The sequence below is a fragment of the Mycteria americana genome, chromosome 2 (genome assembly GCF_035582795.1).
Source record: "Mycteria americana isolate JAX WOST 10 ecotype Jacksonville Zoo and Gardens chromosome 2, USCA_MyAme_1.0, whole genome shotgun sequence".
NCBI classification, from domain to species: domain Eukaryota; kingdom Metazoa; phylum Chordata; class Aves; order Ciconiiformes; family Ciconiidae; genus Mycteria; species Mycteria americana.
The window spans coordinates 137,301,179-137,316,552 of NC_134366.1; the positions used below are offsets into that span (position 1 = coordinate 137,301,179).

Genomic DNA, 15,374 nt, shown 5'->3' on the forward strand with positions numbered 1-15,374 from the left:
AGATATCCCTTGCCTTCGCTTGAAGTTCATCCCTTGCTGATGTTGTGGTACCTTGTTCTTTTGTCTGCATCTGGATTGTCACTGGCTTCATGCAAGATGTCCTAATGAATACATTCCTTTGATTCCTGTGATTAAATCAAGTACGATATATTGGCTTGTTTCAAAACATAAACAGGTTTGAATACTGTCTAGTATTTTCTTTGAAAATGATTTCACCTGTTTTTCCAGGTGCTAATGGGGAAACGTTTCCTGCCTTAGGAGAAGTTAATTTATCACCACAGCTTCCACCTTCTGCAAGGGAGAGGAGACGAATAAAGCAGAAAGCTTTGGAGTGTGCTGTATGTATGATAACTGGATTGGCTTAAATACGAAGGTGGACCACAGATCTAACGTCAGGCAGTTCCTGTGGTTCCTTAGTGGCTAGATGATACGGATACTGAGACTGTACATGTATAGCTATTTGCCTTTTTAAAAAGGACGCTATTTAACTGAAGGATTTGTGCATTTTTTGATTTTCTGCAGGAGAATGTTCCACTGGGCCAGACACCGTTGCTGCAGCCTGACAGCTTTTCTTTGCACTCGAGCTTCAGCCTCGATGTTGATCAGTTGAAAGGCAAGAATGAAGAACGATTGCACAGACTGACTGAGCTCCAGGAGAAGTCTGCTTACTTAGGTATGCTCTGTGTAACAGAGATGATGCAGTCAATACTAAGTAATTACAATAATTAAAGGAACAAATATTAATAGACTGCCTGTAGTTGAACAGTGAGCAACTGGCTCAAACATAGGAATTATTTATAGAGCTCTGTAGCTGGTGCAAGAGGTTCCCCAGAAAACTTCCACACAGCTTTTTAGAGTAAGTTTAGAGGAGGGTAATAGGAAAAAACTCTCTAATTCCTGTCTGATCAGCCACTCATAGTTGTCCTGTCTGTACCACTTTTAATATTGCAATGTGTCACTGCTAGCAGTAAGATGTGGATATCCAGCTGCATAGCTGAAATGTTAGTGGAAAGAAATGAAACTCCTGACTGATTAATGTTGATGGGGTGCCTGTGTGAGTTTATTGGCATTCCTAGGAATCAGATGTCTGTGGTCCAACCAGCATGAAGATATGCCATAAAATTGTGTATAAAGAAGTACTTCAATTTCTAGTTAATTTGGATTTTCTATTGGTTTGTTACCATAAATGTTCATTCAGTATTTGAGGTTGATATTGATACCTCTTTCACTATACACGCACTTGAATTTATTATGTTTGTCTTGTGACCATATAAGACATCAGACTTGGGGGGTTATCTCAGAGCTTCTCCACAGGCTGACTGCCTGATGTAGATCCACTTTGTGGATGAGGTACCACTTATGGCCACCATTAAGGGCCTTTAATTTCTCGCATGGATTATGACGCAGGTGATGCACTTTGTGCTAGTGATTCTTTCATGAAATCTCTCTTCTTTTAGGAGGCAGTTGCTATGCTGTTTAGGCAATTACAGTATCGGTACCCTTTTTATAAACTTAATGAGAGTGCAGAAGCTGACAGTTTTTCTGATTCTGTTGCTATGGGTACTCTTACAAGCACTTCATCCTTTTTTTGTTTTAACCATCTCGCTGTGATTTTTAAGTCACTAAAAAGAAAACCCCATTCATATTCATTTCTTCTATAATCTAAACAAATCCTGTACTAATTTTACTCCACCCAAACATTTTTGCTATGTGAACTTCTTTTACTTCTCTGCCCTTGTTCTATCTCACCTCTTTTATAATTTCACCTCATATCATGTGAACTACACTTTTATTTTTTTGCCTTCAGTTTGTCATGGTCTCCAGAGCTTCAGCCTTTAGATATATATAATTTTTGTGTGTGTGTGTATATATATATTTGTATGTCTGTATATAGCTTGTTCTTTGGAATGCATGGGGACCATCACTCATCCTTAGCATATGTGCCTCTTGGAAATGTAACGAGATCCTTTTGCTCAGATGTGGTGGTTGGGGCTGTGCTGCTGCCTGCACTCCTGTTCTCTCCCCATACTCAGTGACATTACAAAAACAATGAGTGAAGCCAAGTGGTTTTATTCCTTTTCCCTAGCAGTTTGATAGAACCCCTGTGGCATCCTCTTGCTTTCCTAACAGCTAGGACTGTTACTTCTCCTCCACCCTCAGTGACATAGCTGGGAGAAAACAACTCTGTCAAATATACGACTAAGCAACTCTAACTAACGGGTTATCTTCCCTTTAAATGACCAGGAGATGGCAATTTACAGGCTTTGATAAATTTTAAGAGCTGATCCTGTTGGGACAGCAAGGAGGCTCTGTTCACAGCAGTTCACTTTCCCTTATGGGACTGATGTGGGAATCCTAAAGCCACCCTAGAATTGTTTTCTTAATTGGAAAATTAGTGCATATTGGAGCCAGGCCTCCTCCTCTGTTTTCACCCATCCAAAAAAACCATTCCCATCAACATAGACTTGGTGAGTACTTTGGGCGATGAAGTCTCTGCAAGCCAGCAGCTACTTCCTCCAGCGGGCAATATATGCATGTTCCTAACTGCATAAACAAGAGCAGACTCAGATACAGAAGAGAGAATTCTCACAGCTTTAAGCACATTAGATATGTGGCTGAGACCCTGCTATGTGTAAGAGAAGTTCCCTAAATTGCTTGAGACTTTTTAGGCGTTCCTCTGTGCCTTTAAGTAAAGGAATGCTGTAGCCTGCCATGATCTACAGCGGGCAGCAGCACCGATTCTGGTAAGTGCAGGCTGACAGAAGACAAACACTGATGTCCACTCCAGGGTGCTGAAGGAGTTTGTTCTCATCAAGGGGCAGGATGTGCTGCAGTCAGTGTTTAGTGGGAGTCCAGACACCGATCAATTTCTGAGTCAGTATTTCACGCAAAGGAAAGAAGTCTACTTATCCCCGGCCTCCAGATACGAACTGTGAATTATCAAGCGGCAGCTCCAAAGAAAATTCTTCATATGTGGCCCAATTAAGAACAGCTTTTTATGGAGTATACAAATTATTGAAATTCATGATGAAGCAAGTTTTGTGCTGTAGCTGGTCTGTTGTGCTTCCTAAAAGCAGCACCAAATGAGTCTGACGTGGTGATGTGCATTATGATCTCATCTCTGACAAAACAGTTGTTCTTACCTCTGACTGCTGGAAGATCTTTGTCTTTGTCTTTGAAGGCAGTAATAGTTAAACTCGGGGAAATGCAGCCTTCTGGCCTGAAAGTCCACAGTTTGTTTGTCTCTAAACAAATACATTACCTTATTTTTTATTGTTTGTAAATGTAATCTCTTAAAAAAGTAGCAAAGAGAAAATTAATTTTCTTTAGGTATTATTTTTTCCTGCCATGTACTGTTGTTAACCCCACCGTAACTTATGTATGTAAAAACTGTGGGTTCCAACCCACAGGAGAGTTCACCTGACCCAGCATTTAGGAGACAAAGAGGTTCGCTCTGCCAGCTTTAAACCCAGCATCAAGCACAGGAGATGACAGGCCCTAGAGCGAGGGAGGTCTGCTCACACTTAATGTTCCAGAGAAGTTTTGTTTTAACCAGACTGAGAAGGCTTGGAGGACGATCAGATCACCGTCTGTATGATGTGACAGAACTAGGGGACTCGCTGTCACGTTCTTTTTGAACAAAAAGTATTTGGCATTTTGTTTTAGAACCTGCATCCTGCCTTAGGCACTAAGAGGGAAACTGAGCCTTCGCTCCCAGTGTGTGTGGGCTTGTGTGGTTTCTGTCCTTCCCTTCACGTCTACACACCTGGCTGCTGCTTCTGCAGGACTTGAGTTCTCACACCCATGCTTAGACCATCAACTTTCAAGTTTTAATGAGAAGCTTCAGAGAAGCTTGGGTTTAAAATCAAATTTTAAAAAGTCATCATTTTTTCCCAGAATAAAAAACTGAAATTTGGAAAAATCATCCAAATACTTAAATTACATGACACTTATGAATTGCTTAATTGAAATATTTCATCACTAAAGAATATACAATTCTGTTCTGTTTTACTGGAATTAGTATATTTCTGCAAAAAACTTGTGGTTTTTTCCTAATCCAGAGTCTTCAAACATTTTTCTGCGCAGCTTAAACCCCCAACAAACCAGAACCTCCTCATTTACATGACTCAGCTTTAAAGAGGACATTGCAATTTTCAGTTGTTATAGATGTGGGGGTTTTGCATTATTTTTTGATTTGTATATGTAAAAATTAAATGTTGTGAATCCAAAAAATGAACGGCACAGAGAAATGATACATTTATATCCTTTTATATTTATATATAAAATAAATATTTATGTTGTTTGATAATCCACCCTAAAACCTATCCGTTTAAGGTATTATGTATGTATGACTGATGACTGAATCAAAACAAGCAATAGTAGAGTTCAGAGTGACACCGACCCCAAGTTCAAAGGCAAGGCTGTTTTGGTGTTTGGGGGGTTTTTTGTGTGGTTTGTTTTGTAGCTGGAAGATGAGGACTTACCCCGTATGCATTTCAGAACGACATTGCGTTAAGGTTATTAGCTACGCTGGACTGTGTTGTACAGACTTGCTTGCATTTGCACTGTTTACCAGTGTTAAAATAATTCTTCCTGAGTTCTCTCCTGAGCAAGAGACTGTCTATACAAGAGTGTTTAGCCATAACACTGTAATTTAATGGCCTATTTATTTTTATATGCATTTTCTGTGCACATATGCACTGCCAGATTTGACTTGTTGCTGTAATGGGAGGCTTTGGGAAAGCATGAACCTTCTACTGAGTCCATCTAAGGTTGCCTGTGTTGCCTCCTTGTTGATCTGGCAGGGGGAGGAGCTGTTGGCATTAGACATCAAAGACTTGGAGTCTTCAGCTGTTGACTCTAGATGGCCCAGTTCCCCAGAACATCAAAAATGTGTGTTAAGTAAAAACAAATGTAATTTAAAAGCATTATTTATGCATTTATTGCAGACAAATAAGCCTGTTCAATATAACAAAATGTTGCGGTAAGATGTGGTAAGCTTTTGTCCCCCTTAACGTATGTCTGTTGCTCTCCTCTCTCAGGTGATAACACTTCCTTAGGAGACGTGGGTGACCTTTTGAAGCATGCTCCAGCTAACGCTGGCAGACGGCCCAGTTCTGTTGACACGGTTGCAACGGAGCCCTGGCTACGACCTGGAACGTCAGAGACGCTCCAAAGGCTCATGGCTGAACGGTCGAGCCCAGCAAAGCTTTCACCCAAGAACACGCTACCGCTGAGTTGGCAAGGCCTCTCAACCGCCCACGGCTGACTCGAGCCCCCGTGTGAACCAGCGGTGCCTTGCGGCCGAGGAGGGACTGTTCGGCACTACTGCACTTTCCAGGGTCTCTTGTAGGGATAGTTTTCTTCCATGTACATAGTGTGGAGCTGTGTGTGTAATTTAAAATAGCAATAATAAAGTGACAGAGCTGCAGTGCAACGGAGATGCAGAGCAGGGATGTTTTATATTACATGATGTGGGAAGTAGAGGGAGAGCTTGGCAGTTTTTGCACTTTTTATATAAGAAGTTAAGCTTCAGCCTCGGAGCTGGGCTGACTTACCACAAAAACAGAGTGTGTGTGTGTGAATTTGATATTAAATCAAAGTCAATTTTTGGCTTTGTTTGTAGCCAAACTCCAAAACTGTCTGGAACTAGAGTAACCCAGCAGCAGAGGTGCATTTTAAGCTTTTACCAAAAGAGTAAGTAACTTGGAGAAGGGCATGCACTTGCTTTTCATACAGTGATGAGTGCTATCCTGCATGAAAGCTTGGTAAACAGTTTCATGGAAAAATTACTATTAGCAATGTATCTTATGTTCCCTAACCTGTTATGTGCTGGAAATAGAGTGTTACATATATTTAATTTATGGTTCTGATGTAAGAGTTAATAAATTATTTTGTTACTAAAAATGTGAAAGCAGACTTCAGTTTCCTTAATTTATCATGTGCTTCAGCTTACATTTACTCATTACATTACTCATGTCACTGACCATCACAGGCTGCCGTTCCTTTCCTCCAGTTCAAGTCTAGGACCCTGCACAGCCCCCCCGTAAGTTGCCTCCATCACCTCTGCAGTGACCTGAAACCACTGAACTGATTTTAACCTCACTGCTCAACAGCATTTAGCACAGTGAATTACACTCTTCCTTACAGCTATCCTCCCTTTGGGCATCCAGGCTGCTATTCAGGAGCTTCTTGGTCCTTCACACCTTTCTTTTCCAAGTCTTCCCTTCAGCTTCTTCTGCATATCCAAAGTTCAGTTGTAGGCAGGGTGTTTCTGCCTGCCTTCCTAAATGTTTTAATTTTTTTTTTTTATCATTACAGTCTCATCTGCAAAATAAACACAGCCCGCAGTCCTGAGCTCAAAGTTGGGATGACTAAAATAGAACCCATTTCCTGCCCCTGCCCCTGCTTTCCTGGTAAGCATTGTAGACGTGAGCATTGAGAGAGCTGCAAGTGGAGCGTGATACCCAGAGTACAGCTAGTGCAGTTCTGGCATTGCAAGAACTGAAGAGGTACAGAAAAAAGTAGTGATGATACAGGAGTTCAGTTTCCAATAAACCAAGACTAAACAGCTATTAGGCCTTTTCTGTGTAAGCAATAAATAAGGTAAGGCACGAGAAGGTCACACTGTAAAAAAAGTTATTACTAAATACAAGTACACAACAGAACAATGAAGCAGCAAGGTTTAAACCAAAACCCAACCTACCAAACTTTTTAGATTATCTGTTGTACTCACTGCCACTGAATGCTGAATCTTGAACACAGACATTTAAAAAGGAATAGGGCAGAGCCATGGGTAACAGATACATAAATGGCTGTTAAAACAGCACTCTGGGTAACTGTGTCAGGAACACCTTGATAATGGTACCAAGAACACTCTCTGCCACAGGCATGGGGGAGGGACACATTATACTGACTCTAAGAATTATTATTGATCACTGTCAAACAGACAAGAAGGAACTCAGGTCTGGCCTAGTAGTACAGTGGTTTAAAATTTAAACATTACACAACAAACTGAAAAAATAAAATACAGCCCAAGAGGAAAGGCTGTACAATTACAATTAATTAAAATTCTCCCCCTTCAGACTTCGATAAATGCAATTTGGTTTTGCTCCACCCTAGTTAGCATTATGAGAACACTCCTAGTCACAGGTCATGCCTTTTAATTCCCTTCACTGGCCTTTCCATACCCATTTCATTGAACTGCTTATGCTTATTTTTGGAGCCTGCTGTGAACGGCTACAAGGAGATTCATTCACCCCTGAGATTAGGCTCCCTCACCCACTTTCTCAGTCTTCACGCTTCTCTCCTTTGCTAGTCACGAGTTTTGTGAGAACATAGTGGAGAACAGTCCAATTCCACTTTTACTTACAAAATCAAAGACGCTGACCAGGCTTAGCTGGCTGCTGTATTCCGAGCCAGCAGTCAGATGAACTGTAATCCCAGCCTTTCCCTCCCCTCCACCCTTACTCTACAGTCCGTTTTGTATGAATATTTTAATCCCCAGAAAGCAACATGCAGTATTTGAGTTTCTATCTGTGCAGCACTACAGGGTTCATTTGACTAGTCCACCTACAAGCACTTTTCTTTCTTTTTTTTTTTTTAAAAAAACCTACCATTCTTTTTCACCCTGTATTTGCCTAACAGTGAGAAGACACATCCTAGTCAGCCAAAGGACACCCACCTTTCTGGCCCCGGAGGGCTGGGGTTTGTTCCTTTGAAACAAGAGCATGAGAGGCAAAGGAAACTGTAAAACAAGTAGCTGTGGGTTAGACTGGTTTTGATTGCACTGATGAAAGAGTTCAAAAACTTTATTGACCTATAACCTGATTAGAATATGCCAGATGAGAACCAAATATTGTACAGAAAGTTGTACAGAATTTTTTTACATAGAAAACTTTACATATCTGTACCATATACATTTTGTCCATCTGAAAAAAATTTCTACATCCATTGTAATACAGAATGCTTGACAATCTTGTCTTTTAACCATCAGAGCACAATTCACAGTATGAATACATTTCCAATAAATTTAACCATCCCCAAACCATGCCAGATTTGTTACTTGAATATATTCAACATTAAATTCTGTACATAAGAGTGAAATCTACATCAAACAAAAAACATCTGACAGCAGACACAACCTAGACTTGTTTGCAGTGATTCAAGTTCCAGTCCTTGAAGGATCATCATTTCAATGGCTCGTTACATTTAAAAGCCCTAAACCAAGTATATTACAGGTAGTTTTGTCAGTCGTGATATTTCTACCTCTGTTCTTGACAAAAGTCAGCAACACTAACTTCTGGGCTACAATGAAACAAACAAACAAACAAACAAAAAAAAAAAAAAGAGGAAAAAATCACAACCCAAAAAAATAAACCCAAACTTCTAGTGCATTTGGTAAACAATGAAGTATTATGGGTTTTCAGCAAATCAATAATACAGAAATAAAACAATTCAGGAAGAACTGTATAGTGTTAAAGAGTTTATATTACAGACCTGCATCTCTGTACATTTTTCACAGAAGGATGATTACCAATGTCTCAGACAGCCTGAGTGTGCAAAAATCTCAGAATAAGAATATCAGACATAGTTGCTAAATATCTTTTACCATGAACAATAATCTCCATTTTCTTTTCACTATAAACATTTTATCCTTCAAAATACAGCTCTCCTGAGTTGTACTTCTTGCAGAAGCTCAAACCTTTACATATATAGTTCTTTGGGTACATTTTACTTTCACACCCGCCATAAACATCTGTTGCTATACTGCTGTCTAGGACAGTAAAGGATATTGCAGCCCACGCTGACAAGAGGACTGTGCTAAAAACTGGCTCTGTGCTCAGCATGAGCCAGGTAAGAGAAACCGGTAGAGACAATCCATCAGGAAATAAAGGGACTGGAGTGTTGCAAGCCTTAATTACAGTTGTAAGCATCTGTACCGTTAACCCTTGGATACACATTGCCATACAGAGAAACCATTTTTATGGATATCCAGACAGAATGGCTCAGCTACCTGGTCCTTTTATTTAGCTGAGGAACATAAACCTTAAAACGGAGCAATACTCAGTCAGTCTGCTACTGCTTGCTTATTCCAGACTCTTGTTCTGGTGGTTGGGATATTTGGAAAACCACACCAATCCGCAGGAAAAACCTTCGTAGAACAGCTCGAAGTTCAGGAATAAGGTCAAACTGCATGATTTCACACAACAGAGGATAGTAGAATGAGGCATGAGCCTTGAACTGAGGAGAAAACAAACAGAAGAAATTATCCTATTATGCATCAATACACCTCAGAAAGCGTGCTGCAAGTGAAGAATTTTAAATACTCTCCCAAGTCAAGGTGAGAAACACATGAAGTGATGAGCAGAAACTTCTTTATAACTGAAGCTAGCAGTGCTAGAATAAGGCTAAGACAGCTGTGATGTACTCCGACAGATACTCATACACATAGCTCTTCAAGAGGAAGAATTTTTCTATTATCAGTTAAGTTTTTTGTTGTTGTTGGCCCCTTTCACTTAATATTTCAGCCAAGTTTTGTTAGAAATAGAGGGAGATCTAAATATGGACTTATTTACTGCAGAATTGCTTTGGAGAAGGTCAAGGTGATGTACGTGTAGCACTGGAAGCAGAAACAGGAGTCATTTCTTTGAATAAAATATCAACCACAAATCCTCTTCCTCAGCAGGAGAGGGGTAAAAGCAACTTCACGCACACTTCTAAAGGATTTTAGCATCTTTTAAATTTTCTCAGACACATTTTATTTTATCACTCACTGCACCCTCACTCTGCATTACTACTGTCAGTATCTGTCAAGTGCAGTTTCAACGTACATTCCCTCAACAAAGAGTGTCTACAGAGCAGCAGGAGCTTTTAGAGTCAAGTATGTAACTGTGCATGAAGAACTGATCTGGAACTACTTCTTGCCTGTAAATGTTGTCTTAAATACCATTCCAAACAGTTACTTACCCTTTCATCACTTATCTTCAGGACTTTAGTCAAAAATAAGAGTAACAGATTAGTCCAGGCTTCCCGATGACTTTCTGATGTAAGAGTGAGGAAGTAACTCAGAGCCTCACTGCAGACACTAGAGAGAAAAGACACAAAAACTATTAACTAACATTTTATTTTGAGCTCTACTGCAGAGAGGGAGCTTTGGCTTTGCAACTATACCAGTGTAGAGCCCTGGTGTAGAACAGCATCTTTTTGAGAGCTACTGTAAGCCTGATTAGTAATAGAAAGCAGTGATTTTGTTCAACTCAAAACCAAAGTCCTAGGACTTCAGTATTAGATATGCTGACAAAACGTGATCATGCTGTCTGCATATATTTAAAGTGTATCAAGTGCTCTTTGAGAGGTATTACGATGCATGTGACAAAATGATATGTAGACTTTAAAAATTAATCTCATGCTGATGTAACCAGGTAGTTTTCAGCTCTGCTCCCTGGTCTATAAACCTTAAAATACTTTCACTATTTTACTGCTGTGGTTTTAAGCCCTCTGTTATTCCGACGCTTGCTCAAACAACTTTGTAAACTAAAAACATTCAGGTGAACCTTAGTATTCACAGTAATGAATAACCAAAAAGCCAAAAGCTTCTGTATGCCCATAGGCTCCTCAAGCCCAATTCTCATTTCTGCAGATGAGAACAGCCAGCATCAGTTCCCTAAAATATCTGAGGTTACTGAAAGAAAAAAGCAGGGTTTAGGTGATAGTTTCTTTTATTTTTAAAGAGGAGCTCTAACAATCACCCACCTACCGACATGCTACCAAAAAACCCCCTCAAAAAAACAGGTGACAAAACCTTTGTTCTCTCCTGCAAAACATGTATTAAGAACAAAAAGCAGAGGCAACATTAGTAGCTGGAGGCACAGCTCTCCCCACACAACGTAAAAACTCTTACTATTAGCTGTGACCATCACCATACTGTGTTAGCTCTAGGAAGTTTACTGCAGAGGAAGTCTATCCTTTTAAATAAAAATAAACATTGTTCAACATCAGAAGTAACATCCACAGGTTCAGCTACATGGACCTTACTTCAGTAGTCTCTGCTGGACTTCCTCCCATGCACTGGTACGGCTTTCATCCATGTACATACGGAACAGAATGCGCAACCCACAGGCAAGACTACTAGTCTCCTGTTTCAGAAGATTAGGCTTTGATTTTCCTTTGAAACCTAGAGAAATTCCAAGCATCCATTTAGATTTTTGTTTCATCTGACATTTTTCCTTACAGTCCCCCACTTCTCCTTCTAAGCATCTTCTGCAGGTAGACAGTTAGAAGAACCGCCTTATGGAATTAATTTCTCATGACATTTAGTACAATGGAGTACTGCTAAAAATTAATCTATGTATATACACCATAATTGTGTTTGGCACCCATTTCTATATAAGCTTCCAAGTAGATGTGAAACCTGGGTGTATGATAAAAATGCATTCTAACCACCTGAACAATGGACCGTTTTGTCTCAGTCATGTACCTATGGTGTATACTGTTTTATTGCTTGTTTTTGATAAAAATGTCTACAATACTACTGTTTCCAAAGCTGTTACTGCATAATTAAACTCAGTTTGCTAGTGGAGGTCCACACTAGCAAAAAGCGTACCCAGAAATATTAATACTACCTCACTAAAGCTGAAGTGGTTCTGTGTATGCATATATCAATGCACAAAACAGCTTGCTGCATATTCACAGTATGCATTCGCCATTAAAAATATGAATATAGCTAACTTCGGTGCAAGGAATAGATTAAACACAATGCTACAGAGAGTCCATTTTCCATCTGTTTCAGAAAATGACATATATTTCACTTATATGCTGGTAGGTACAACAACCTCCCTAACAAGTTTTGGGGGTTTATGCCTGCAGCTTCCAAGCATGGGACTCACACCTACAGCCAGGGATCAGCTTGGCAGCTGTAACCTAGTGAAACCTTAAATTTTAGGAAATCGAAAAGATATTTGCACTTGCACAGATGAGGTCTCCTCCCCTTAGGGATTCTAGGGTTATAATGTTACAGCCTGATATTCAATTTTACATTCAGCATCAAAGTAGTTTTGACCTATTTTTGGGTCAATTCAAAGCACAGTAACACATTCTCGCAAAATACTTCTCCAAGGTGACTGACTCACCTGCTTTCCAGAGAGCAGTTCTTTGTTCATTGTTTGAATTAAATGCTTTAGCAAATCTGTGAGATTCCAGCAGACAATCAAGAAGTTTGAAAAGCTGCTGTGATGTTAGAAAACGATACATCCCTTGATCTTGTGTATCCACATGGACATCGAAGTCTACTGCATCTCTCTATTAAAAAAGAAAAAAAAAAAAAAGATATTTCAAGTAAAAATTCACAATTGCCTTCAGCAAGCTCCTGTGATAACTCAATCCTACGCTGTTTTCATCTGTACTTGTATTTAAACTTAAAACTGTATTAAAAGTTGTATCCACATCCCAGTTACATAAATCACTTTGAACAATACATGTTTTGATCTCCACAGTGTGCTGCCCCAGCACAGCAAATGCAATTTAATGCAAGATGTAAGAGATCTCAACAGTCTGCTGGAAGTTCTCAAGTGCTTCTAAAAATTGTAAATTAGAGGATGTTACAGGAGCTTATGAAACTTTATCCACTACAGAAAAAGCTGTTAAAAGAGAGATACCTATCAGTTCTACTTACTTGTGCTGCTGCTAGATTCTCTGCATCCTCTTTTTTGCTAGTTGCTGGGAAGAACACAATATTGTCGATAGTCTGAATGAGTTCCAGTTGTACAACGCATTTGATCAAAAGAGCAGCAAATAACTTCTGTTCTGGAAATTCTTTCAAGGAAAGAAAAAGAAAATTGCTGTTAACTAAAGAACTGCAATACTTTTTTTTTTTTTGAGCTATTTTGGGGGTAAGTTGAAGAACAGCTTAACTTCAAGCACATTCATAAACTGAACCTGAAATCCACCCATCTGAATTACTCTTCTAAAACCAGGACTGATCACCACGTTAACAATTGGCAGGTTTTAAAAAATTATTTCCTAACTTTAAAGGCGCCTGCCATATATTGGGCAAATATTCAATGTCACCTAAAAATCACCAAAATTAGTGACCTTGTTGTTAGCATCAGTGCAATGGCAAGAACCAGAGACTGAGACTGTCCGCAGGCAGAGAAGGCTTAGGATAGCGCTGGTATCACTGATGCTTGTTTGTACTTGTGGCAAGTACTAATACCACCAGACATTAACATTTTAAGCACCAACACAACTTTGCACACATATCTTAAGGGTTTGATATACTCTCTTCAAATCAGTCTAAATACACTTTTTTCCCCCAGCTATTGCTTCTGTTGCATTCTCCACAGAAAGAACTTTGCTCTTAAGAAAAAAAATTTACTCCTTTACATACCATTATAAGGAGAGTACTATTTTTAATATTTTGCTTTGGGTAAAAAGCCTGCAAGTTAGCAGCTGAACTCTGGATTTTTAAAGCACAGGCCAAAAATGCGGACCCACAAGAGTCCAACAGAATTCCGTCATACTACATGAAGACAAAAATTTAACCAATGTAATTTTCTTCACATCATGTTTCTAAAGTTATTGCTGGGGCTATAACTAAAGATATCAAACATCTGCTAAATACTACCCTTAACAGATATAAAACGCCAAATCACTACAAAACACGCACTTGCTGTTGGCCTGGTTTTACTCATTTCTTCACCTACTGTGGACCCTGCGCTGGGTTGATATGGACGTCCATCTGAAGATCTAGGCTGAATAGAATCGTGAATATCTACTGACTTCTGTGAGATTGTATCCTGAAAAGAAAGCCAAAAAAAAAAAAAAAACTTACAGAAAACTTCTGCGAGCTAATTGTCAATAGTGTTGTGCACTTCATAGCTTAAGACGTTTGCTGTTTCAACACTGCACTTTTTCATTCACTTTCATCATATTTGATACTAGCATTTGAGAAAGATGTACTAAAAAGATGACCTACTAAGAACTGAAAATTTAACAAACAACAAATACTTAATTACACAGCGACGTCAATGAGTAGTATTTTGCACATAGGTTTTTTATATGCCATCCAAGCATTTAGTATGTCAGCCCACAGTTAGTTTGACTTTTACCAGATTAAGTGTGTGAGGTTTGCTGCAGGTTTCCGATACTGGGAAATGCAGTATCTACCTTGATCTACAATAAAAACCTCTAATAGCTTCTGTGGAAATTTGTGTTCACATTTTCACCCATTATAAAAGGGAATATGCTCTTAAATGACAAGTCCAAACAATATGAGGTATCAAAGTTTTTACTTGCCTTTACTCCCTTGAATGTTCTGAATTATAAACTCCTACTAACATGTTTGTAGGTGCTACAGGAATTTACCACCGTAAAATGAAGGAAGAGAATATACGCACATCAAGAAAATGCTCTGATCTAAAATCCTTTTGCCACAGAGGTGCTTCAGCAGAATTCTGCAATGTGTTCTGATTCTTCACGTTGTACTGTGTTATCTTGTGAGCTAGAACTCAATGACTTTGGAAGATGAATTGTTGGGTTTTTGTTTTGTTTTATTTTTTTAATAAATAACTTCCTTCTTGATCAGTTGAATATGAAGTATTAAAATCAGTGGTAATACCTGCTGTTTTCATTTCACAAAGCATTCATTGAAAGAGGGAAGTGTAATTAATGTAATTAATAACAAAATATGTTATCATTAACTGCAAAGCAGTTATATATAGTGATTACTGTCCCTCTTAAGAACCCAGCATTTCTACTGGCCTTTGTTCCGTAAGTGCCACTAGAGACTACACATTAATTCCCTGCATTGTGGTGTTGGCAAGATTTAAATCTACATATACAGTTCCTATAAAGAACACATCAACTTCTCATACCAGTAAGTAACCAAGGTTTTAATCTCTATTAAGTATAAATACACTTTTAACATATATTATGTCTATAGATAGTAGAACACTTCATTGTATTTGAACTACCTGAAGACAAATTAGACAGAAATATCTAAAGCCTGCAAAAATTCTATCCTACCAAAAGAAAGGATCCAAAATATATCTCCTTCAACACTATTTATTATACAAGTTCTGTTAATTTTGAAGTTGTAAAGTGTCTTTTTACACTGAAGACAAAAAAGATTTTTGAAAACATTCATGTTAAACTAATTTCAAAGAGAAAACATCTTTCAATTTATTAGTGACATTCATAAGACATTGAATATATTTGCCATTTTTGCATGCTATTATATTTGACATAACTGGATCAAAACCATAGCCAACGTTTTGATCAAACATTTTATACATCAAATCACTACAAATGAGTCAAGATATAGCAAGCACATTCAATCACACAGATGTAAAATGCCCATATAATGAAAACTGGCC

General features: G+C 38.7%; 2 protein-coding genes and 1 long non-coding RNA gene across 7 annotated transcripts in view; 2 read left to right on the forward strand and 1 right to left on the reverse strand.

The window, feature by feature from the left end:
* CSPP1 (centrosome and spindle pole associated protein 1) overlaps positions 1–5,905 on the forward strand; it is a 68,027-nt gene extending 62,122 nt beyond the window's left edge. For 2 of the 4 annotated variants that reach the window (XM_075494768.1, XM_075494770.1), the window contains exons 29-31: positions 229–338; positions 523–673; positions 5,043–5,905. In XM_075494768.1, coding sequence (XP_075350883.1) covers positions 229–338; positions 523–673; positions 5,043–5,269 — 488 coding nt within the window. In that variant the 3' untranslated portion in view covers positions 5,270–5,905. The remainder of the gene's footprint in view (positions 1–228; positions 339–522; positions 674–5,042) is intronic. The other 2 variants (XM_075494767.1, XM_075494769.1) reach the window with 2 other exon arrangements.
* Positions 1–15,374, forward strand: part of LOC142406190 (uncharacterized) — a 213,550-nt gene that overhangs the window by 90,556 nt on the left and 107,620 nt on the right. The window lies entirely within an intron of this gene.
* ARFGEF1 (ARF guanine nucleotide exchange factor 1) overlaps positions 7,796–15,374 on the reverse strand; it is a 100,748-nt gene continuing 93,169 nt past the window's right edge. Inside the window, exons 34-39 of the mRNA XM_075494765.1 lie at positions 13,667–13,796; positions 12,674–12,813; positions 12,132–12,300; positions 11,038–11,176; positions 9,970–10,087; positions 7,796–9,243 (exon numbers count right to left, since the gene is read on the reverse strand). Of these exons, the coding sequence (XP_075350880.1) occupies positions 9,079–9,243; positions 9,970–10,087; positions 11,038–11,176; positions 12,132–12,300; positions 12,674–12,813; positions 13,667–13,796 (861 nt within the window). The 3' untranslated portion in view covers positions 7,796–9,078. The remainder of the gene's footprint in view (positions 9,244–9,969; positions 10,088–11,037; positions 11,177–12,131; positions 12,301–12,673; positions 12,814–13,666; positions 13,797–15,374) is intronic.